Source organism: Heterodontus francisci, chromosome 8 (genome assembly GCF_036365525.1).
Source record: "Heterodontus francisci isolate sHetFra1 chromosome 8, sHetFra1.hap1, whole genome shotgun sequence".
NCBI lineage: Eukaryota > Metazoa > Chordata > Chondrichthyes > Heterodontiformes > Heterodontidae > Heterodontus > Heterodontus francisci.
The window spans coordinates 84,678,334-84,704,050 of record NC_090378.1 but is presented as its reverse complement, the minus strand read 5'-3'; the positions used below and the strand labels follow the sequence as shown (position 1 = coordinate 84,704,050).

At 40.0% G+C, this 25,717-nt stretch overlaps 1 protein-coding gene across 3 annotated transcripts; it reads right to left on the bottom strand.

The window, feature by feature from the left end:
• Positions 1–25,717, bottom strand: prpf38b (pre-mRNA processing factor 38B). Of its 3 annotated transcripts, none has more exons than XM_068037575.1 (6): positions 25,254–25,717; positions 14,221–14,289; positions 6,860–7,011; positions 5,690–5,750; positions 1,365–1,591; positions 1–1,264 (listed from the first exon to the last, which is right to left on the bottom strand). In XM_068037575.1, exons 1-6 carry the CDS (start codon positions 25,485–25,487, stop codon positions 361–363), a joined length of 1,647 nt encoding a protein of 548 aa, XP_067893676.1. In that variant the 5' UTR covers positions 25,488–25,717; the 3' UTR covers positions 1–360. The 3 variants fall into 3 exon arrangements, with proteins under 3 accessions (XP_067893676.1, XP_067893677.1, XP_067893678.1); XM_068037576.1 differs by lacking the exon at positions 25,254–25,717 and adding an exon at positions 10,455–10,555 and having other exon boundaries at positions 14,221–14,284; XM_068037577.1 differs by lacking the exon at positions 25,254–25,717 and adding an exon at positions 10,455–10,555 and having other exon boundaries at positions 14,211–14,263.

Below are 25,717 nucleotides of genomic sequence, written 5' to 3'. Positions count from 1 at the left end.
TTTTAAGTACTGGCAGTTTATTGCCCATCATACAAAATGAACCAACATGGCAGTTGTGCCAATGATTAAAACTCTTAGAACATATGTACATGGTATACTTGCAAAAACATTATTTCAAACAAAAACAAATCTGCATCAACTACATTGTACAGAATAAAGTTGGTCTTGAATTACAATGGTAAGTTGAACAGCTGGTTACCAAAGGCACTTCCTACAAACAGGAAATATCATCTGCAGGCTACAGGAATTCGAAGACATGTTTATCCTAGCCATAGCATAATTACATTTTTTTTTAAAAAAGAAAAATGTTCAAAAGCAAAACAATTTATTCACTGTACAATTAGAGATTTATGTAATATTTCAGTCATCATCAGTGGTATTGCCTTGCAACAATCCTTCTGCATTGCTTTTGTTCTCTCTTTCTGTACTGAGACTTCTGTGGCTTCGTTTGCTTGAATGGTCCTTACCATCACCATGACATTGCTTGAGAGATCGTTCTTTGCTCCGACTGCGTTTGTGAGCTTTCTCTTTGCTATGGCTACGGCGTTTCTTTACCCGTTCACCGTCATTCTCTTCAGTCCTTTCTTTGCTAATACTTCTTTTGTTTGATTTTTCTTTATGTTCATTTCGGTGTTTAGATTTCTCTTTGCTTTTGCTTCTACTACGTTTGCTAACACGACCCCTGCCAGGGCTACTACTTCTATGTCTTTTCTCTCTGCTCCTGCTTCTACTGTGCCTTTTATCTTTTTTTGAATCCTTTTTATCATCTTTATGCCTTTTTTCATCTTTTTCTCTTCTTTCTTCCTTACGTTTTCTGTCTTCTGTCTTTGATTGGCTTTTTTTATCCTGGTCTCTAGATCTCTCTGGTTCTTTCTCAACATTTCTTTCCCTGTCTCTATCATTTACCCTTTCTTTGTCCTTATCTTTTTCATAATCTTTGTCTCGCCTTCTGCTTCTTTCATTTTCCTTCTCCCTCTCTTTATCTCTATCTTTTTTATCACTCCTTTTATCTCTGCTTCGACTTCTGTGTCGGTCTCTGCTTCTGCTTCGCCTGCGGTCCAGGCCTCTGTCTGTGCTTCTAGATTTATGTCTATCCTTCTCACTTCGCTCTCTGTCTTTAACCTGCTCTCGTTCCCTTTTTTGTCGTTCTCTTTCTCTTTCTAATTCCTTGTCAAAACCAAAAGATCCATGGCCTTCTCTATGACGACTTCTGCTTCTAGATCGCCTAGGAGATTTGCGTGGACTAAGGGATCTTCTTGGTGACCTGAAAGACAAGTCAATAAATTGCCCCATAAAATTCTAAATGCTTAACAAATAACATTTTAAATACATGTTGTACCATTTAAATAATCCAAATGCATTACCTTGAGTGTCGACGCTCTGAAAGACGCTCTGGCTCTTCCATACTATCCTTCCCATCCTTTTTGGCAATTTTTCTTGGTCGAGTTTTGAGATATTGGTCCAGATTTTTTTGAACGGGCACTGGAATTCTTGGGAATAAAGTAGAGAACCATTCCAGTTTAGTAAGGAAAGAACGAATCATCTCTCCTATTGTCATTACACATCCACCTCCAGCCTTTACATCTAGTTCCTGAAAAACATAATAAGAACATACTATTGGTAAAAAAGATTTTTCACCCTTCTCATTTGTGTTAGCAAGTGAAACAATCAAGGAACCCCAGCTTTTTGCTTAAAAAGAATGTACTACCTTTGATGTCAACTACTCATTTTCACATGCAGTTCTACCTGCAAAACTTTCAAGCCTATCCCAAAATTAATGTTGAGGCCTGTAATAAAATGGTTAAAAAATTAGACTGTTCCTATTGAAACTTCTGTAATACCATTAACAGCTTATGCAAAATGTTTTGCATGAATCTGTAAAATAGGTACCATTTCTCCTAGGACTGACATAATCCAACCCCCTAAAATATTTGATCTAAAGCTGCACTTTAATCGTCCTGTTTGGAAAAACCACCCACAACCAATCTCTTCAAAACCTGGTACGCTTTTAAAACAAATTACTTAGTGCACCAGCAATGTAAATTGACCAACACACTTATGTAGCTACATGGATTATAGCTAAATTTGAAAACCGTCGGCAAGCCGTTCAATTTTCTTCTTGTATGTTGTGATCCTCACTGTACTTAACATTAAAACATCTTTTTGAAGCAATAGCAAACCAACTGCCATGAAGCAGTGAGGATATCAATTAACATTCACTATAATATATTTTGAAACTGTATAGTCCACAATGACCGTTGTCTTTGGAAAAGGGTCATTACCGCATGATTGCCTCCTTGCCATGCCCTCTCACAGCTCAGGACATGTTAGTCAGCTATTGTCAGTTTCCAACCTACAGTGCAAGCACACAGGAAAATCAGATTTTATTAGGCTAGAAAAACAAAAAAGACATCTAAACATAAAATAAGCGCTTGCACTCACACACATTAATCAATAGTGCTGCTCAGCTACATTTCCAAATTCACCTGCTGCCCAATGAAGATCTAAAGAAGAAAACAGGGCAATTAGCTTAAATGCCGGCAGTCTCAGAGCTTTATTAAACTCAGACTCAAATCTAAAGTTTTGATGGAGACAGATGTAATCACAGGCAGAATGCGAGCTTCGTGTTGTAACAGTGCGCTACTTAAAGCACGCCCAGTACTACCAACTCGGTGTATAGATGAACTGGAGACAAAAAATTCAAAGCAGAAAATTAAAAAAAGTTAACCTATGAAAAATCATTTTCCCTTTTACTGCATTACAAATATTTTTGTTGGCATGTATGGATACAGTTAAAAAGGTTTATGGCAAGGATGGGAAAATTACAATTAAAGCTGAAGTCGATCAAAGATACTAAATTATAGAGGGCAGTTGAACTCAACCTCCTTTATATTACAAAAATGGGCAGTACTCAGCAATCCAAAACTACGAGAAACTGATCAACAGTCTGCTGTACCATGATTTTCTGCCCTCTCCCAAAAAATGATTTAATACAACCATATAAATTAACTGGATACATTATTGCACGGGTTTAATGTGCATCTATTTAAAAAACTTCCTGATGCAGCTATAAATATAATTACAGAAGGAGTCAAATCAAGACTTTAAAATCATAGCGTTAAATAGGAGCAAACAGCTGCTGCTAGCAAGTGGTTTTGAACATATCAAGTAGGAAACATTTTAGTTCAGATCTTAAGTAATCCATTTTCTAAATGTTAAATATAGAAACTTGATTTAAATAAAATCAAAGAAAGCCCAACATTTTTCAGAACTTCCATGCAAAAAGTCAGATTGCATCAGAACAAGTTACCATGTTCTACTTATTGTTCCTGTTCACAATAGCATCTTACATACCATTTTGTTTCACTTACATAGTTTGCAATTGTTCAGCATGGGAAATTATTTGAATAAATCATTACTGCTTATGTGCCACCATTCACCTCTGAATCACTTTCCAAAATTCTTTAATACTACTAACGATCTCATACTTTTTCCAGGACTTGAAACAAAATTGCAAAATCTTTCTTTAAAAAATGCAATTGTAAGCAATGTTATATGCCAACATACCTCATGCATATGAAACAGAAATACCACTACATGGTAGCATAAGGGTAATTTGTACTCAATTCTTTGTAGCCTATTAAGTTAACACAATGAGCATACATCAAATATAATGGCAGTACAAATCTTGGTGTGCACTTTAAATTGAACATAAAATAGCAATTCTCCATGAAGTGCAAATAATCTGAATTCACCAAGTTCAAACTTTTTCTGCCTAAAGGCTATTCAGTAAAACTTCAAACGATGATGCATTCAGTTTCCAGACTAGACTGTGAATCTGGTTTACAGACAGAATTTTCTAAGTGTCATAAGCTAAAATAAATATGACTGAAGTTATGTACAAATTGAGAGAAGTTAATGATCTAGAAGTTGCTGATGACAAAGGCTCTGCATGGGGATCAGTCACTAGTGGAGTTTGCATAGATCTAAGTTACACCCATTGCTCTTCACTATCTTTAGTAATAATTGACTGAATGCACTGTGGGAACCATCTGCAAGTTTGTGGGTAATACAAAGATAGGTGTAGAGTTATGGGTCTTAGATGAAAATAATAGATTGCAGGAGGCTCTTGATACAATGGGAAATGTGCCTGTTCCTGGCAGATGTCTTTAATGTTGACACGTGCAGTATTCTTTCCTATTCTGTGCGTGTACAAGGCATGGGACAGACTGCATCCAGAATACTATGTCTAGTTTTGGTCCGTTTTCATGCTGGGGATATCAAGCCCCTGAAAAAACTTCAGGAAAGCTTGTCAACTGATAAACCAAGAGCCATTAAACTAGCTATGACAGACGCAGGGGGCTGGTGCCTTTTACATTGGCAAAGCATAAATTTCAAGGAGATATGATTAATGTCTTTAAAATAATGAGGGGATTAGGATGAGTTATGAATTACTAGGGGACATAAATTTAAATTTCAAAAGCATACAATGAGCTTAAAAGGAGAAATTTCACTAGGTTAAAGAAAATACTTGTATTTTGTTATGTCTTTCATAACCTCAAGTCATCCCAACATGCTTTACAGCTAATGGAGTACCTTTTGAAGTGTAGTCACTATTGTAAGGGGGGGGGGGGGGGGGGGGGGGAAAAGAGAAGAGAGATTTGATTTAATGTTTCATTCTAAAGGCGGTATCTCCAATGGCAGCATTCCCTAGATTGTGTGCTCACACCTCTGTGGGCTTGAACCCTACCATTTGAATTAATGGCAAGAATGCAACTGGCAAGTCCAGGTTAGTTGCGTGGAAATACTTTTCACCGCCATCAAACTTTGACTAAGTGCCGATTTGCTGTAAGCATTCAATGGGGAGATGGCTGAGCTCTTAAGAGTTGTAAACATCTCTACATACAAATTGTAACTGGGTTACCAGTCACTGTGATTGCTTGGAAATAGCTTGATCGCCTTCATTTCTGGAGAAGAATTTCCCAGTTTCTCCCTAAATGGGCCTATAGTTTTGTCTGTTTGTGAGTAATTGCTGGAGTAGACAGAGCAGCAATGTGTGCAAGTTACACCATTCCAGGACAGGTTCAATGAACCTTAATCTTTTCCTGGAACACTTTGTGGATGGGATTGTGGGTGGTGGTCACTATACCAAGGTGGTTACAGTAGAATACATAGTTACTTGTACTACAAAATATATAAGAGCACCCAAGATTTCCCTCACTTGTTAAACAGATTATTGGAAAATTCTATGGAGAACTTACAATTCTTATTCCTGTAAAAAATTAAAACGGACTAGGGCAGAATGGTCTCCAACATACATTAACTGACAGTCAGCCCTACATTACCATGAATTCAAGTCTTCAGGATTCCAGGATAGATGAGTAGTTTAGAGAATCCATTAATAGCATGACATTTGATGCTAAATGGGACTAGTCAATTGATCAAAAAATATTTAAGTCACAGCACCAAGTACAATGTGAACAAAATACAATTACTCTGTGCATAATTATCATGGTAACGAGACCACAATTTAAAATGTTCCTCACAGATAAATACAAATACTTATACGTAAAACATGGTGTGATTCAATATATAGAAACAAGACTTGTTTTTCTAAAATTAATTTGAACACCAATTCTTACTCCACCATGCCCAAAGACAATGAAAAGCACAATCCTTGCCAACATACCTCTTCATCATCTAAAAAAGGTTCATACCAATCCCACAAGTCAGCTGGGGGCTGTGTGTACCTTTAAAATAAAATATTCAAGATGTTGTAAATATACAGCAGACACAGCACAAATATACGTCACTTATCTGCAAATTAAATCTCTTTTACATTGCAATTTTGATTTTTGCAGAGCTGAGCTCTATTGACCTCCTGACATAGCTCTCCAATTCGTAGCGTCAGCTGGAGCAATGCTATATCAAATGTCAGGCAAAGCAGAACCGGCAAATTCATTGTGTATTCATGAGATTGTCAAATTCAGAATATCTAAAGCAAGACAGTGGGTGCTTTTATATTTCTTTTTGCAGATAATGGTGGGAGGTGCACACACTGTTAGCTACACTTTTTCAACGTAAAAGCATCTTTAAGTACATGCTTCTCAAAAATCACATTTCTTTTGACATTATAGTAGTTTGTACACTGAATTCAAGCATATGCTGTCAAAGTGCATAGATTTTTTTTAAGCTTCCGATCACCATACATATCAAGTGCAGTCTCTCCTAATCAGCCCAGTGTTCCAAATTAAAAGCCAGTTGAGTTAATCACTACACCCAAGTCAATGACCAGCCCAAGTGACAGCTCAGCTCAGAATCAGACAGAGCCAGTCCAAAAGATCCCAAATGTCACGCTCATTAATTTCAGATTGCAACATCTAGACCCCACCTTATGGTGAACTGCTACTTTACTTGAGTGTTTCTTGTGATTTTACAACAGATAATGATTCTTACATCACAAGCGTTTTAAACAGAAGCTTGCCTAGAGTGCCAGTCGTCAGCCAACTGTTTTTTTTAAAAAGTACAGTAGTCAGCTAGTATTGTATAACATTTAGCAGTCTACTGACTGACATCTTAAGACAAACATCTGTTTAAAATTCTGTGGTGTACTAATATGCTGCATCTGTGCTTAGTGAGTTGCTTGAAACTAGGGTAGAGAGTACCAGCATTTCTAGGCTGGGCTCTATTGGATAGATTCCCTGTTCAGTGTCACCTCTCACCATCGCCTGTCTCAAATGCCTGGAATTAATGGTAGATTGGTTAAAAATAACCTTTCCATAGCTGACAAAAATGTGAATTTAAACAGGTTTTACAATATCTATATTTTAATGATTGCGTATAATAAAAGCAGACATACCGAATATACATGAATCCTAAACCTCTGATGTACGGAGAGTCTGTGTGTGTTATTAGGCCCATCACTTGTTTACGAGTTAACTTCAGGGTAAACAGCTTGTACAGTAGACAAAAGGCAGTGGAAACAATGCCTCCCGTTCCAACACCCCGTACCTGAAATAAAAATTCCAAAAGAATTTCATAAAGCGCTTACACAGAATTGTATTAGTCTATTTTTTCCCCCCACAGACAGCATACACAGATCAGACGTCAAATGAGACTAACGTTGATATTAAGGCAGCATTTCAGTGGATGTGGCATGAAGGAGCCCTAGTCAAAGTGAAATCAATGTGAATCTGAGCAAAACTCTCCACTGGCTGGAGTCACACCCAGCAAAAAGATGGCTGTGGTTGTTGGAGATCAGCTCAGGAAATCCTCAGGGCAGTAGCCTAGGCCCAACCTCTTCAGCAATTTCACCAATGACTTTCCCTCCATCGAGGTCAGAAGTGGGGATATTTACTGATGATTGCAGTGTTCAGTTTCAATCACAACTCCTCAAATAATGAAGCAGTACATACCCATGTGAAGCAAGACCTGGACAACATGCAGGCTTAGGCTGATAGGTGGCCATTAGTATTTGTGCCACACAAGCACCAAGCAATGACCATTTTCAACAAAAGACAGTCTAATTAATTACCCTCAACATTCAACATCGCTGAAGCCTCCACCAGAAACACTGTATGGGTCACCATTGGACAGAAACAGTATTTATGTGGCAACAAGAGGTCAGGGGTTCTACACTTAGTGACTTACCTCCAGACTCCCCAAAGCCTTTACACCATCTACAAAGCACAAGTCAGAAGAGTGATGGAATACTCTCCACTTGCCTGACAAGTGCAACTCCAATAACACTCAAGAAGCTCATCATCCAGGACAAAGCAACCCACTTGAATGGCACCCAATCCACCGCCTTAAACACCAATTCCCTCCACCACTGATGCACCGTGGCAGCAGTGAGTATCATCTACACGATGCACTGCAGCAACTCACCAAGGTTTTTTCAACACCACCACCCAAATCCTACCATCTAGAAGGACAAAGGCAGCAAGCAAATAGGAACACCATCTCCAAGTTACACATCATCCCCACTTGAATATACATCATTGTTCCTTTATCGTCACAGGGGAAAAATCCTGGAACACCCTCCCCAATAGCACTGTGGGTGTCCCTGCACCATACAGACCACAGCGTTTCAAGAAGGTTGTTCACCACCACCTGCTCAAGGCCAATTAGTAATGGGCAATGAATGCTGCCCCCGTCAACGACAGCCACACCCTGTGAATCAATTGAAATAAAACTCTCCTAATATGCAAGTGACCATACAAAAGGGCATTGACCTGAAACATTAACTGCTTCTCTCTCCACAGATGCTGCCTGACCCAAGTATTTCCAGCATACTCTGTTTCTATTCCATGAGATAATTCCCTCATGGAAGTTATCCCTTTATTTCTTTGATACATTTCAACACCATTGTTGCTGCGAAGAACAGAATCTTGACAAATCAGGGTATCTATTCTCTACCAAAGGAGCTGCAAGTATGGGAGCTAGTATGAGCATTTCCATTGCTTGGTTTATTCCCCTTATTTCTTTTTTATCCCTCCATACAGCGGTACAAGAGGAAAAACCGAAGACAAACCAAAAGCAACAGAAAGTATGGTGCGTCTAACTTCAAAGTGGCTAGTGAGATAGTTGATGCGCTAGTTTTAATTTTCCAAAATTCCCTAGATTCGGGGAAGGTTCCTTTAGATTTGAAAATAGCAAATGTAACTCCTTTATTCAAAAAAGGAGGGAGACAGAAAGCAGGAAACTACCCGCCTGTTAGCTTAACATCTGTCTTAGGGAAAATGTTAGAAGCTATTATTAAAGATGTTATAGCAGGACATTTAGAAAAATTCAAGGTAATCAGGCAGAGTCAACATGGTTCTGTGAAAGGGAAATCATGTTTAACCAATTTATTGAAGTTCTTTGAGGGAGTTACATGTGCTGTGGATAAAGGGGAACCAGTGGATGTATTGTACTTAGATTGCCAGAAGGCATTTGACAAGGTGCCACATCAAAGGTTATTGCAGAAAATAAAAGCTCATGGTGTAAGGGGTACCATATTGCCACGGATAAAAGATTGGTTAGCTAACAGGAAACAGAGAGTAGGCATAAATAGGTAATTTTCTGATTGGCAAGATGTTGACGAGTGGTGTGCCACAAGGATCTGTGCAGGGCCTCAACCTTTTTACAATTTATATTAATGACTCAGATGAAGGGATCGACGGTATGGTTGCTAAATTTGCTGATGACACCAAGATAGGTAGGAAAGTAGGTTGTGAACAGGACACAAGGAGGCTACAAAGGGATATAGATAGGTTAAGTTAGTGCGCAAACACCTGGCAAATGGAGTATAATGTGGGAAAGTGTGAAACTGTCCACTTTGGCAGTAAGAATAACAAAGAAGCCTATTATCTAAACGGTGAGAGACTGTGGAGCTCTAAGATGCAGAGGAATCTGGGTGTCCTTGTGCATGAATCGCAAAAGGCTAGTATGCAGGTACAGCATGTAATTAGGAAAGCTAATAGAATGTTATCGTATATCATGAGGGGAACTGAAGACAAAAGTAGGGAGGTTATGCTTCAGCTATACAGGGCATTGGTGAAATCGCAACTGGAGTACTGTGTTCAGTACTGGTCTCCTTATTTAAAGAAGGATGTAAATGCGCTGGAGGCAGTACAGAGGTTTACTAGAGTATTACCTGGAATGGGTGGGCTTTCTTAAGAGGAAAGATTGAACAGGCCAGGCTTATATCCGCTGGCATTTAGAAGAGCAAGAGGTGGCTTGATTGAAACATATAAGATCCCAAGGGGTCTTGACAGGGTAGATGTGGAAAGGATGTCTCCCCTTGTGGGAGAATCTAGAACTCAGCGTCACTGTTTAAAAATAAGGGGTCGCCCATTTAAGACAGGAGAGAAGAAATTTCTTCTCTCAGAGCGTTGAGAGCCTTTGGAATTCTCTTCCTCAAAAGGCAGTGGAAGCAGAGTCTTTGAATATTTTTAAGGCAGAGGTAGATAGATTCTTGATAAGCAAGGGGGTGGAAGGTTATTGGGGGTAGGTGGAAATGTGGAGTAATCAGTTCAGCCATGAACTTATTGAATGGCGGAGCAGGCTCGAGGTGTCGAGTGGCCTACTCCTGCTCCTAATTCATATGTTTGTAAAGTCACTTTGGGAAAGGAAGGCGTTTTAGTAGTTCTAAATGGATTAAAGTTGTTTCCCTTGAATGGGACATTTGCAAGCTTTGGAAGCAGGTGGATGATTCAAAATATTTCCTGGCCTTCGATGATTTCCTAGGTCACTTTTCTTGTGCATGCATTCTTCTAACTATAACTAATTTTCCTCTCTACTGAGCGAATTGGAAAAAAACAGTCAAGTAAGTACTTCTCAACCTAGCAGCAGCTTACCAGTTACATCAAACGTCTATACTACAGACCACACGAGGGGAGCAGGGTATTGTTAAAATTGTTGGTAGCTTAAGCAGATGACAACAAAATAAAGCAGATGCTTAGTAATCATGCCTTGTTACTTGGTAACTCCATCATCTGATATGCTCACAGCATGTCGTTCTGAAGGGCAGTTATGTGGATTCTGGGAGCACGATAAAGGACAGGTTTAATACCTTGAAGAATAGAGGAAAGGAACTTTGATGGCTTTATATGCATGTTGGAATATTACAGTTAGTCAGTCCACTACAAAGAAAAATAACTAAAATTAAAGTATATATACACACATACACACACAATAGGTCCATAAACTGTACATTCATGAGAATCCCATTTTTAAAAATAGTTTTTCAAAAAATGAAAATCTCACATTTGTAGACAACTAAAGGACAGTGCTGGAGAAGGTAAGCTTTGCAGAAGGCATAAGATGCATTTAAACCAGATTGGGCTGACAAAAGACAACTGGGAAGCATCTAAACTAAATGCAACTGTGTTAACAAGAGACCAGAATACAACCATTGGCAATATTAAGATCTAATTTAGATCAAATTAAAGGAAACAAGATGTTTTTAACAAAGAAATCCATCTTGTGGGGGAGGGGGGGGGGCATGAGACATGTAATATTTTATCTGGGCCAATGCCTGTAGAACAAATGCACTAATCCACCAATATATAGTGAGCAGCATGGTCAAACTAAAAATGCATGCAATAAAGGAACATGGCAGTCTGCTCATCAGTTAAACATGTGCAGAGGATTCAAAAAGCAGTAATAACTGCAGTGCATCTGGTCTCATGTTGATCCTTACTGACCCATAAAGATTCCAAGGATAACAGATTCAGCAAGATGAACATGGAATAAATTAGAGGGGCCACAGAAGGTGCAAGAACAGAGACCTGAGGGCGTTTGCGCACAAATCTTTGAAGGTGGCAGAACAGGTTAGCAAAGCAGTTAATAAAGCATATGGGATCGTGGGCTATTATAAAGAGAGACAAAGTACAACAGTCAGAAGGTTATGCTGAACGTATGAAAAACACTACTCCAGCCACAGTAGAACTACGGTGTCCAACTCTGGAAGCATGTGAAGGATTTGGAGTGTACAAGAGAGGTTTACTACAATGGTTCCAGAGATGAGAGATTGGAGTTATGCAGATATAGTGGAGAAGTTGGGGGCTGTTTCCTCTACAACAGAGAAGGCCAAGGGAGATTTGATAGAGGTTTCATGAAGGAAAAAACGTTTTATGCAACATGTGGTTAGGATTTGGAATGTACTGTCAGAAAAAGTGGTCGATACAGATTAAATAGTAGCCATTAAATGGATAAATACTTGGAGAAAACATTGCAAGGTTACGGCGCAAGAGCAGGGCAGTGGGACTAACTGGATTGTGCTTCGAAAGAGCCAGTGCAGGCTCAAGAGGCCAAATGGCCTTCTCCTGTGATGTACTATTCCATGATTCTGTAAGGGATTTCGAGTACCCAACCTTTAAGCAGACTAATAAGGAAGGCAAGACAGAAATGTTTGCTGATACTATCAATGATTGGTTCCTTACTCAAACTGTGCAAATTGGCTGCTACATTTCCTACAGCACAACAATGACTTCACTTCAAAAGTACTTCACAGGCTGTAAAGAGCTTTGGGACATCCTGTGGTCATAAAAATGCAAGACTTTATTTTCTTTTACTCAACAGTGTTTGGGAAATAATTTACTGGACTGGGTCCTTAGTAGTGACCCCAATCACATTTCGAATATGGAGTGTAGTTTTGGTTCCAAATATCTCTGGGAAATCTTTGGACTTGGGGCTATTTTCATGAGAGAAATATAGGTTTGGAGAAGACATGATTCAGTTTTTATAATGAAATTAGTAAATCCTGTCTAGTTGAATAAATTGGAAAGAAATAGAGTTGGAGAAGTAGGGGAATATGCAAATAAAGAATGTGGTTAAATTTGGGAAAGTTTTTCTTCAGATGTTCAATTAACCTTAGATTACTGAAACTTGATACAAGTTTGGACTTTTACAGTCCTAGGCATGGTAGCAATCTCACCTTGAAATCAGAAGTTTGTGGTTTTAGGCCCCAACCCAGACTTTGAGCACATAACCTAGGCTGACACTACAGGAAGTGCCGCACTGTCGAAGGTACTGTCTTTAAAATAAAACATTAAACCCTGTCTGTTCTCTCGGGCGAATGTACAAGAACCCATGGCGCTGTAAGGAGGAGGAGATGGGGAGTACTCCCCAGTGTGATGACCACCATTTAACCTTCAACCAACATCATTAAAAACAGATTATCTGGACATTATCTCATTGGAGTGGGACCATACTCTGCATAAATTAGCTGTTAGATTTTCTTACAATGCAACAGTGATGACACTTATAGTTCATTGGCTGGAAAGCACTTTGGAACATCCCAAGGTCATGAATGGTTGTTATTTATAAGCAATTTCTTTCTTTCAAAAGGGAACTGGGCAAGTTCCTGAGGAGGACATTTCAAGTTCTAGAAGGTATGCTGTGGATCAGTTGAACATAAATTACTGAATTACATGAATTACTGCTGGATTGCTTTTGGAATTGAAAGGGAATCTCCCGGGGAAGTATTAACTGCAAAAACTAACATCCCAGTTCACTTAAATAACGACGTGACCAGGGACTTTGAGCTGTCATGAGGCTATTACAAGCCTCCATTATAGCTGAATGATACATTTCCCTCCTCTTTTTGTTTCACCATCCCTCCCCCACCCAAAGGGTGCATGAAAATGCAACCAGTGGCTTTCAAGTGAAGGCAATCCAATACCATATTGATTTTTTTTCAATACTATTTCATATTTTATTTTAAATACAAAACACGTTCATTTTGGCTGTGTTTGAGCTACATGGCATCTACTTTGGTTGGAAAATCCATCTATTCGTGCCATTCCTTCATTGGGTAATGAATGATGTTTCCATTTCTAAATCCAGATAATGACCCTGCTGTTACTTTAAATTATGTTTAACAAATTTAACTGCAGTCCCTGAACATGCTGTTGAGTCCCAAATCCATGCCCATCTTTCCTGGAATTCCACATTTGCACCATTCTAATCACTTTTCCTCCCCTGCTGCAGTATCGAAGTGGCTTAAGTCACAAATGGCAACTTACATGACTGACAAAAGTAAACTATCCCTCCTCACCCTTCTCTACCTGCCGGCAGCCTTTGGCATAGTTGACCACACCATCCCCCGCCAATGCCTCTCCACTATCATCCAGCTAGGTGGGACTGTACTAGCCTGGTTCCATTCTTAAATATCCAGTCGCTATTTTAGAAGGACAGGGATATGCTATATAAAATAGAAGGTATGTACAACCTCTTTAATGGGAGACCATATAATTGCTCTACATTCCTAAAATAAACAGTGGGTTCAACTAAAGGTCAGGGTGAAGAGAAGAACCCTGGCTGTTTGACTGACAAGTCAATTAAGTTAAGGAGGGGGAAAATTAGTACACAACCAAGTCAGTAGACAGATAAGCATTAATACAAAAGCAAAATTCTGCAGATGCTGGAAATCTGAAATAAAAGCAGAGAATGCTGGAAATACTCAGCAAGGCAGACAGCATCTGTGGAGAGAGAAACAGAGTTACCATTTCATACCAATGACCCTTTATTAGAACTGGAAAAGGCCCTGCCTCTGTACTTGCTTAAAATCGGTTACATCTCTAACATTTGCCAGTTCTAATGGAAGGTCATCGACCTGAAATGTTAACACTGTTTCTCTCTTCACGGATGTTGCCTGATCTGCTGAGCATTTCCAACAGATAAACATTTATAATTATGAAATATTTAAAAAATAAAGCACGTACTTCTACTTACCCCTCCGCACATGCCTGTCTGGCCTGCAGTCTTCCTACTCCCTTTTTCCCACGGTTCAATATGAGTAACCTGTAAATTTAAGAATTCGTTAGAAAAAGACTTATTAACTTTAATATAAAATAAGATAATCTAACTTTGCAACCATCAGAGCAAATAACTTTATTTTCATTTGGCCGTTCTTTAGGTACCTGTAAGCAACTCTAACTCATCTTTATTAGTTAGCAGTAACAAAACATAGTGGAATATATCTCAAGACAAGTTCCACTGAATAAGTGCTGTAAAATTTGCCACATTAGATTCAACATGTCAAACACATTAGAAAGTTTCGGTTTCAGAGTACATTTTAGACATGCACAAGAACTTAATGTCCAAAGTTACAAATGTAATCACTGTATATTATATTTTTCTTCCTCTTTGCATGGCCCTTCCAAGTTTTCTCAAATTAATTTCGCAAAGCACTGGTAGTCATTGAACTTACCCTCAACCACCCCAGCCCTCCCCGCCCAAGAAAGCTCATCCCACCCCCAGCAATAAAAGTACTGGAAAGCTGTTTTTTTTCTAAGTTTTTATGATTTAGATTATTGCACAATTAAGATAATAGCTGGCTTGTAATTTAAAGTGTAGGTTCAGATAAAACATTGTTCATATAGCAACGTGGCCATTCCTTGCTCAGTCAAATTTTTTTATAGCTGCAAAATTTAAACAGGTAATGATTTCTTGCTCTCATTTGTATTAAAATGTCATCTTAGCACTCTGACACTTGTTCCTGCTCTACTGGCATGAAAACCAAGCAGAGTATTTTTTTAAAAAAAAACAGATACAGCACTGAAACAGGCCCTTCAGCCCACCGCGTCTGTGCCGACCATCAACCACCCACTTATACTAATCCTATACTAATTCCACATTCCTACCACATCCCCACCAGTCCCTATATTTCCCTACCACCTACCTATCCTAGGGGTAATTTATAATGGCCAATTTACCTATCAACCTGCAAGTCTTTGGCATGTGGGAGGAAACCCACGCAGACACAGGGAGAACTTGCAAACTCCACACAGGCAGTACCCAGAATTGAACCAGGGTCGCTGGAGCTGTGAGGCTGTGGTGCTAACCACTGCGCCACTGTGCCTCAATTTTATTTACAATTGAAATCCATTAACACCAATCTGAAGCTCAAGTTATTTGATACATAGCATCAAACTTTTTAAAACTTATTTTGCTTTAACGACATTTTTGGTATTTGCACAATAACATCTTAGAAAGCTGAACTGGAGCAGTGTAAAAATAGGCAAATTTATTTCTGTCCAGCAAGATGTGCCCCTGCATCAATAAGGATTCATATCAACTATGAAGATCAAAAGGTTTGGTTTTATTAAAAAAGGGGGAAAAAAACAAAGACAAGGACTTCAAATAATTTAAGATGCATTACATTACAAATTCTTCTTCTTTGGCCTCCTTTTCTCGAGAGACAATGGTTAACTTAGAGGTGGTCAGTGGTTTGTGCAGCAGCGCCTGGAGTGGCTATAAAGGCCAATTCTAGAGTGACAGACTCTTCCACAGGTGCTGCAGATAAAATTGGTTGTCGGGGCTGTTACACAGTTGGTTCTCTCCTTGCGCTTCTGTCTTTTTTCCTGCCAACTAAGTCTCTTCGTCTCGCCACGCTTTAGCCCCGCCTTTATGGTTGCCCGCCAGCTCTGGCAATCGCTGGCAACTGACTCCCACGACTTGTGATCAATGTCACAGGATTTCATGTCGCGCTTGCAGACGTCTTTAAATTACATATAGTAAAAATAACCAATAAATATATAAACAGCAAATAAATGGCATTTAAAGAAAAATGCATGTGTTCTAAAACTGTTTCTGAAATGCCACATGCTTGGTCAGGATGGGAAAAGGAAAATCATGCATATGAACCTAATTTCTGCAATACATGATCTATATATCTTTAAATAAAACAGGTAGTGATATTTTGAGCATATGCAAGAATACCTGAGAATTTTGCAGCTATAAACTAAAGGAAGGATTCAATATATAAACCAGCAAGCAGTAAAGCTGAGAAATTTATACCAACTGAACTCAATTATAATGTAAGCTTGGAATCAGCTTTTAGACGTGTGCATTTTTTCAACAGCTTCTCTCTGTTGTGATGTAAATAAATACTAACAGGAGTAGCCTATTCACCCAAGCCTGCTCTGCCAATCAATTAGATCACTGTTGAACTGCACCTTAACTCCATTTATCCACATCTTCTCCAATATCCGTTGATACCTTTACCCTACAAAAAAATCAGTCTTGAAAGCTACAACTGTCCATACATCCAGTCTTTTGGGGGGGGGGGGGGGGGGGGGGTGTGGAAAGAGAATTCCAGATTGCTAACACCCTTTGTATGAAAAGGTATTGTCTGATTTTGTTCTTTACCATTTAGAAAATACTCATCTTTCTTTCTTGGGTACAAATTGGATGATCATATATTTTGCCATACTGAATTCCATCTGTTTTGTCTTTTACTGCAACTATTAGCAGTCCCTTTGGCTTTTGTTTCATGACATCTCTGTCATTTAATGTCTCCTGCCCTCTGCCTACCACACACCTTCCCTTTTGTTCTTCTCCCCTCCCCCCCCTTTCACTTGCTCAAAGCCCATTACATTTCTAACCTTTACCAGTTCTGATGAAAGGTCACAGACCTGAAATGTTAACTGTTTCTCACCCCACAGATGCTGCCAGACCTGCTGAGTATTTCCAGCACTGAGTTTTTATTTCAGATTTTCAGCATTCTCAGTATTTTGCTTTTATTATCCATCTGCCCTAGGTTTGCTCACTCAATGTCTGTCCTTCTGTAACTTGCTGCGCCCATCTGCACTACTGTTCCTCCAAATTTAGTGGCATCTGTAAACTGGATATTCATCTCTCTATTCCTTCATCCAAGTCATTAATATGAAGAAATGTTGAGGCTCCAGAACAGATACCTGGGGGAACAACACTCGTCACATTCTGCCAATCAGAGTAGCTACCCTTTATCCCCAATCTGTGTTACCTCTCAACCAATTTCCAATCCAAGTCCAAAGGTTACCTCCAACTCCACCCAATCTCATTTTTGCTAATAATCTCTTGTGTAGAACCTGATTGGGTTCCTTCTGGAAGTCCATACAGATTACATTCATGGACACTTCCTTTTCTACCTTATTCGTGACTATCTCAAAAGATGCAACTAGATTAGTCAGATACAGCTTGCCCTTAAACCACGCTAACTCATTAAGCAACATCAAACCCTCAGGGACACCATATTACAGACTTTAAAAGCAGGGTGTAACTTCTCAAAGATTGAACGGCCCACAGCTTCATACTGCCTAGGCTCTCGTGTAAAGAATGTTCATTCGACAAAGCATCAGAAGCCTGTGCAACAGAACTATACCCAACACCAATCAGCATTTCGAGGTAGCAGGAAGAGTGTGGAGTACAGAATGATCAGGAACAGAGTACTTCATAAACTGAGTGCTAAAGTCAGGAATTTGGTGCTAGTGGGATCTCTCTAAGTATTTCTCAAGCTGTAATGTAGATTGATATTTAGAATTTGACCTAGAACTTTAAAACTGCAGAAGAAACTGCAAGCTAGTTAAGTTACCTAGTTAACAGAAACTGCCTGTCAGTGGCAGTTAACTGTCCAACTAAAGGTGGTTGCCTGAATAAGTGTTAATCATCAGGGAACTCCTCTTTGCTGACGATGCTGCATTAACATCGCACATGGAAGAGTGTCTGCAGAGACTCATCGACAGGATTGCGGCTGCCTGCAACGAATTTGACCTAACCATCAGCCTCAAGAAAACGATCATGGGACAGGACGTCCGAAATGCTCCATCCATCAATATCGGCGACCATGCTCTGGAAGTGGTTCAAGAGTTCACCTACTTAGGCTCAATTATCACCAGTAACCTGTTTCTCGATGCAGAAATCAACAAGGGCATCTGCTGCTATGTCCAGACTGGCCAAGAGGGTGTGCGAAAATGGTGCACTGACATGGAACACAAAAGTCCGAGTGTTTCAAGCTTGTGTCCTCAGTACTTTGCTCTACATCAGCGAGGCCTGGACAACATATGTCAGCCAAGAGTGACGTCTCAACGCATTCCATCTTCGCTGACTCTGGAGAACCCTTGGCCTCAGGTGGCAGAACCGTATCTCCAATGCAAAAGCCCTCGAGGTGGCCAACATCCCCAGCATAGACATCCTACTGAGCCAGCGGCACTTGAGATAGCTTGGCCACGTGAGCCGCATGGAAGATGGCAGGATCCCCACGGACACATTGCACAGTGAGCCCGTCACTGGTATCAGACCCACCGGCGTCCATGTCTCCGCTTTAAAGACATCTGCAAATGCAACATGAAGTCCTGTGACATTGACCACAAGTGGTGGGAGTCAGTTGCCAGTGATTGCTAGAACTGGCAGACAGTTATAAAGGTGGGGCTAAAGAGAGGCGAGTCAAAGAGTCTTAGCAGTTGGCAGGAAAAGAGACAGACGTGCAAGGAGAGAGCCAACTGTGTCAGCCCCGACAACCAATTTTATCTGCAGTGCCTGTGGAAGAGTCTGTCACTCTAGAATTGGTCTTTATAGCCACTCCAGGCACTGCTCCACAAACCACCTCTAGGTGCTTACTCATTGTCTCGAGACAAGGAGGCCAAAGAAGACAGGAAGCTGACTTAGCAGTTGGGTGAGTTACACGCGCACTATACAAGCAGACCGTGTTTGCTACCACAGTGATTAAGGAACAAAGTGCATCTTAAACAGAGTGCTAACTGCAGAAATTTGATGCAGAGAGGGAAGGAGGTGCTGCTGTTTATTCTTTTTGTTTTACCTCCAGTAGCTGGTGAGTGTTCTTTTATTGTCTCCAAACTAGGAGACTGTAACTTGCTATTACTTTACTAAATTAATAACTAATTAACTAATCAAATAAATAAGGATAGACAGATTTTGCAGGGCAGGTGGTGTGCTGTGACAGTAACATGTGGGAGTTTGTGGAAAGCACTGCAGTCCAGGTCAAAAACGTACGCAGTAAGTGCCTGCGGCTTGAACATCTTCAGCTCAGAGTTGTCGAGTCTGAGCTGCAGACATTGCAGGGCATCAGGGAGGAGGAAGAATTACCTGGACATTTTGTTCCAGGAGGCAGTCACCTCCCTTACATTAAGTAGAGTTAGTCAATGGTCAGGGACAAGGCGGCGTGACTGCAGGTCAGACAGGTATGGGGATCCAGGATGTCATGATTGAAAAGCCTCGGTCCTTGACTTTGACCAACAGGTATGAGGGACTTGCTACCTGTGTTGATGAGATCAAGGATGAAAGGGTGGGTGGGAAAATCGACTACAGCGCCATGGTGCAGGATGTCATTCAAGTGGGAGGGAAAATGAAAAGGAATGTGGTAGTGATAGGGGACAGTACAGTCAGGCGATAGATACAGTTTTCTGCAGCCACAACTCGAAGTTTCGAAGGTTGTGTTGCTTACCCAGTGCCACGTTTAAAGACATCTCATCATGGCTGGAGATAAACTTTGGAGTGCAAGGGGGAGAATCTAGATGTCATAGTCCAGGTAGGAAACAATGACATAGATAGACTAGGAATGATGTACTGCTGAGAGAGTTTGAGTTAGGGTCCAAATTAAAAAGCAGAACTTCAAAGGTAACCTCAGGGTTGTTACGTCGATTAGCATAGGGTCAAGCAGATTACAGAATTAAAAGTGTGGCTCAAAAGGTGGTGTGGGAAGAAGGGGTTTCGATTCATGGAATACTGGCACCAGTATTGGGGAAAGAGGGAGCAGTTCGGTTGGGATAGACCCCACTTAAACTGAGCTGGGATCAGTGTCCTGACAAACTGCATAACTAGGGTGGTCAGGTGAAGGGAGATTTTAAAATCTAAACAGAAAAGTTGAAGCAATAGAGCAGTGTAGTGATTTGGAGCAGAGTGGGGCAGGAAGGGACAGAGAATTTAATGGTAATAGAGCATCAGCGAACAAGGCCCATGTAAAGAATAGTAAAAAATAAAATTAAAGGCTCTTTATCTAAATGCGCAAAGCATTTGTAATAAGATAGATGAACCTGCTGCACAAATAGTGTTAAATGGTTTAGATCTAATCACCATTACGGAGACATGGTTCCAAGATGACCAAGGTTGGGAAATGAATATTCCATTGCAAAAAGACAAACAGAATGAAAAAGGAGCCTTGGTAGTAGAGGATGACATAAGGACAGTGGTGAGAAAGGATCTCGGCTCAGAAGATCAGGAAGTAGAATCAATATGGGTGGAGATTAGGAATAACAAGGGTCAGAAAACACTGGTAGGAGTAGTTTATTGGCCCCCTAACAGTAGTTATACTGTTGGACACAGCATTAAGCAAGAAATACTTGGAGCTTGTGGCAAAGGTAATGTAATAATCATGGGGGATTTTAATCTTCATAGACTGGACAATCGAATTGGCAAAAGGTGGTCTGGAAGATGAATTTGTAGAACGCTTTCTCGACAGTTTGCTGGAGCATTATGTTGTGGAACCAACTAGAGACAAAGCTATTTTAGATCTAGGATTGTTCAATGAGGCAGGATCAATTGGTAAAAGATCCTTCAGGGTGGGTGGGGGGGGGAGTGATCGTAATACAATCTAATTTCCTGCTGAGTTTGAATGCATCATATTCCAGTCCCAAAGAAAAATCTTATACAAACCCAATTACATAGGTATGAAGGGAGAGCTGGGTACGGTTGATTGGGAAAATAGACTAAAAAGTATAGCAGTAAATAAACAGTGGGAAACATTTAAAGACACAATTCAAAATGTTCAACAAAAATACATTCCACTAACAAAAACTCAGCAAGAAAGGTCCATCCATGGCTTACTAGGCCAATTAAAGATAGTATTAGATTAAAAGAGGCTTATAATGTTACAAAGAATAGTAAGGCTGAGGAATGAGAGTGTTTTAGAAACCAGGAAAAGGTGATCAAAAAGCTGATAAAAAAGGAAAACAGAATGAGTAAACTAGCCAGGAATATAAAAACAGATTGTAAGAGATTGTAAAAAAGAGAGTAGCTAAAATAAACTTTGGTCCCTAAGAGGCAGAGAAAGGAGAAATTATCATGGCAAATGAGGAAATGGTAGGGACGTTGAACAAATAGTGTCTGTCTACACAGAAGACAGAAATTACATACCAGAAATAGAGGATAACCAAAGTGCTAATAAGAATGAAGAATTTATATCAGCAGAGAAAGAGTATTGGAGAAACTTAAGGAACTAAAAGCTGACAAATCTCGAAGACTACCAAAGTAAACACCTCACACTTCCTCAAATTATACTCCATCTGACACCTCATTGCCTACTCAAGAGCAAAGAATGAACAGAAGTCCATTAAGCCTGATCCAAACAGCGCGCCAGCTTACACTATGCACACCCTGCAATCAAATCCTACTGTTGCAGTTACCCAGTGATTTACCCCCTCTAATTGGAAACGCTACCCCTCTCCTGAACATCTCCAGTTCCCACTTGAAGAGCTAGAGGGAATCCATACTGAAGGCATGCTGTGGTATCTCAATATAATAAAAGCAAAATACTGCAGATGCTGGAAATCTGAAATAAAAGCAAGAAATGCTGGAAATACTCAGCAGGTCTGGCAGCATCTGTGGAGAGAGAAGCAGAGCTATCGTTTCAGGACAGTGACCTTTCATCAGAACTGTTCTGATGAAAGGTCACTGTCCTGAAACGATAGCTCTGCTTCTCTCTCCACAGATGCTGCCAGTCCTGCTAAGTATTTCCAGCATTTCTTGCTTTTATTTCAGATTTCCAGCATCTGCAGTATTTTGCTTTTACTTTAGTGTTTAATTCACTGCCACTTCTCTTCCAGGAATGCCTACCTTGAAGAAGTTCTGCTCTTCTCTGTGGTATCCCAAGCTTCCCTGCTCTAGAACTCGGTCCAATGTAGTCACTCACCTGAACACCATAACAGTATAAAACACAGAAGCATTGAGCAAAACAAGAACTTTGGCCTGATCACGCACACCTGGAAACTTTTTAAAATGCTCCAAATGTATGTGAAATTAATGTTTCTATGAATCACAGATTGAATTTTGAGATTTGGGATGTTTAGTGGAGGGAGATTTACACTGTTACCTGCACTATGCATAATCCACTCTAATTTAGAGAAAAAAACCTCAAATTGCACTTTTAATGTATAAATTAAACGTGATATTGTATAAAACTATTTCCAAATCATATATTATTGTAAAGAAAAACCATTATGGCACAGACCAATTAAACACTAAAACTTATGAAAATAAATGGATAAATAAGTATTCTTCTGGCAGACTAAAGCATTAGAGACATAAAATATTTTTAGTTGTGGTAGCACAATGATCAGTCTATAAGGTGCTTTCACCACCTAGAATAAATAGCTCAATACAGTGCAGAATGTCCTCAAACAAATGTGAATCAACCACCTGAATTGTAACTAAATCACATGGACTATCTGTATTTAATGGGGTATTCTTATTCATTATGAACCTGCAGAGAAAATAATGATGTCCCTAGATATAACAAATCAACAAACCACTAAATCCTTCAACATTACACAAATACTTACTTATCTTATAATATATTACAATATGGAATCACTTCCAGTGTCAGCAATTCAATATAATTGGTCAGCTGCTTACAGAATTCCCCATATTTATATTCTGCAAAACAGATTCAGAATTGAGATTCAGAATAATCAAGTGCAGTAGCATTTACAACTCTACCATTCTGGCAGTATAACTTCCCTGCTATCAGAACACAGTCGGTACAGGGCAACATTAAACATTTTTTTGCTATATTAAGGACAAAATAAAATGGCAGGCCCAAAAGGCTCTTGCCAGCCATGTACTCTATCTTGATATTACCATTATAAATAAGTCACCAGGACCTGATCAGATGCATCTGAGGATATCGAGGGAAGTAAGAGTGGAAACTGCAGAGGCACTGGCCATTATCTTCCAATCCTCCTTAGATACAGAGGTGATGCCAGGGGATTGGAGAATTGGAAATGTCTCACCCTTGTTCAAAAGAGGGTTTAAGGATAAGCCCAGTAACTACAAGCCAGTCAGTTTAACCTTGGCCGTTGGAAAATTTTTAGAAATGATAATCCTGGACAAAATTGTCAGAGACAAATGTGGCGAATTAAGGAAAGCCAGCACGGATTTATGGGCAAATCGTGTTTAACTAACTTGATTGAGTTTTGATAAGGGTAATGCGGTTGAAGTGGTGTACACGGACTTCCAAAAGGCACTTAATAAAGTGCCACATAACAAGCTTGTTAGCAAAGTTAAAGCCCATGGAATAGGAGAGACAGTATCAGCATGGATACGAAGTTGGCTGAGTGGAAGGAAACAAGTAGCATTGAACAGTTGTTTTTTTGGACTGGAGGAAGGTATATAGTGGGGTTTCGCAGTGATCAGTATTAGCAGGACCACAGCTTTTGTTGATCTATATTAATGATGTAGACTTGGGCACAGGACACAATTTCAACATTTGCAGATGGCACAAATCTTGGTAGTATTAGGAACAGTGAGGAGAATAGTGATATACTTCAAGCATACATAGAGAGGCTGGTGGAACAGACAGACAAGCGGCAGATGAAATGCAGAGAAGTGTGAAATGAAAAATGTTGGGAGGAACAAGGACAATATAAAATAAACGGTACAAATTTTGAAAGGGATGCCAAGGGACTTTGGGGGTTTATGTGCACAAATTAATGATGGTGGCAGGACAGGTTGAGAAAGCAGTTAATAAGGCAAAAAGGATGCTTGACTTTATAAATAGAGGCATACAGTGCAAAAAAAGGTTATGGTAAACCTTCATAAAACACTGGTTTGGCCTCAACTGGAGCATTGTGTCCAATTCTTGGCACCACACTTCAGGAAGGACGTGAAGGCATTAGAGAGGCTGCAGAAAGATTTACAACAACGGTTCCAGGCATGAAGGACTTCAGTTACGAGGATAAATTGGAGAAGCTGGGGTTGTTGAGAGGAGATTTGATCGAGGGTTTCAAAATCATCAGAGTAGATAGGGAGAAACAATTTCTAGTGGCGGAAGGGTCAAGAACGAGGACACTGATTTAAGGTAAATGGCAAAGGAACCAAAAGTGACAAAGAAAAACTTTTTTATGCAGCAAGTGGTTAGGATCTGGAATGCACTGCTTAAGTGTGGTGGAGGCAGATTCAATTGTGCTTGTTTTTTTTTAAAGGGAATTGGATAATTATCTGTAGAAAAAAATTACAGGGCTACAGAGAAGGGGGGGGGGGGGCGAAACTAATTGAGCTGCTCTTGCAGAGAGTCAGCAGACATGATGGGTCAAATGACCTCCTGATTCTATAAATTCACATGTAAACTGGTCACACTAAAATTACACCTCCCACCAGCAGTGGCACTACAGTGTCTCCACTGGTTAGAAGGAGAAAAGAGAAAGAATTTAAGTTAGTATGTGCCTAGCTTGAATTGGCAGATTCCATTATACATAAGAACTTATACCGGGAAAAGTTGACAGGAAGTGTCTACAAAAGTGTAATACATTCATTTTTATTATATGCATACACTTTAGTGTTGACAGACTATATAATTCTACCTAAAATATAAACGAGTTAATCCCTTGTAGATTTCGAATGATCTGTAGATTTTCACCAGATTCCTCAAAGAATAGCATGATCTGGCAGCCATATCCTCAACTCCCAAACCCACTGAGAATCGCTGCCGCCTTGGAAACAGGAAAGGACAGTAAAGAGGCTTCTCAAATAATTGAAGCGTTTAAAGCTATAATTTTAAAATGGAATGCTTGCCTATTTCAGCCGCGGCTGTGAAAAACGAAAATAAAACACTTTTTCTCCAAACATCCTAGCCTTGCACAAGGCCGCACGTATCGTGGCCGTGCGGAGAAACCAAACATGGCGCCGCCACTGGAGCCCAATCTACCAGAACAAACCAAACGGCTGTTACTGAGGGGGCCAAGGCCTACAAAAGACACGAACCGGACTCTTACCTTGAAGTAGATCTCATCCACCACCTCGTGGTAGGTTTTCAGTTCATACAGCTGCACTTTAAAGTAGGGCGAAGAAAGGATGTTGGTGAGAATGAGCGGGTTCAGGTTCATGGTCTTCTCGTTACCCCACAGCGGCAACACATTGCCTTGTTTGACGGAGGAGGCCGGCTTGGCGCTTCCCCCGGCTTGCTGCTGCTGTTGCTGGTGGTTTCCAATGGCCGTTTTGTTAGCCATCTCGTTGTTGCTCTCACTCCCGCTCACAGGAGAAAAGGTCTCAACATCAATACGCGCTTGTCGGCTTAAAGAACTACCAGCCTACACAATTGTTGACAGTTTTTAAATACACATAACTTACCGCCCGACTGGGCTAGTCACTGAATTTAAAATGTTTTTTATATATAAAAAACTATTTCCACACACGCACACGTACTGCCGTTCAAATAAAAAAAAACACAAAATGGCGT

Coding starts and splice junctions, on each gene's coding strand:
- prpf38b (XM_068037575.1), bottom strand. CDS start 25,487: ATGGCTAACAAAACGGCCATTGGAAACCACCAGCAACAGCAGCAGCAA. Junction 7,012..14,220: donor AGACAGGCATGTGCGGAGGG/GTAAGTAGAAGT, acceptor TTTTTATTTCAG/GTACGGGGTGTTGGAACGGG. Junction 1,592..5,689: donor CTTTTTTAGATGATGAAGAG/GTATGTTGGCAA, acceptor TATGTTTTTCAG/GAACTAGATGTAAAGGCTGG.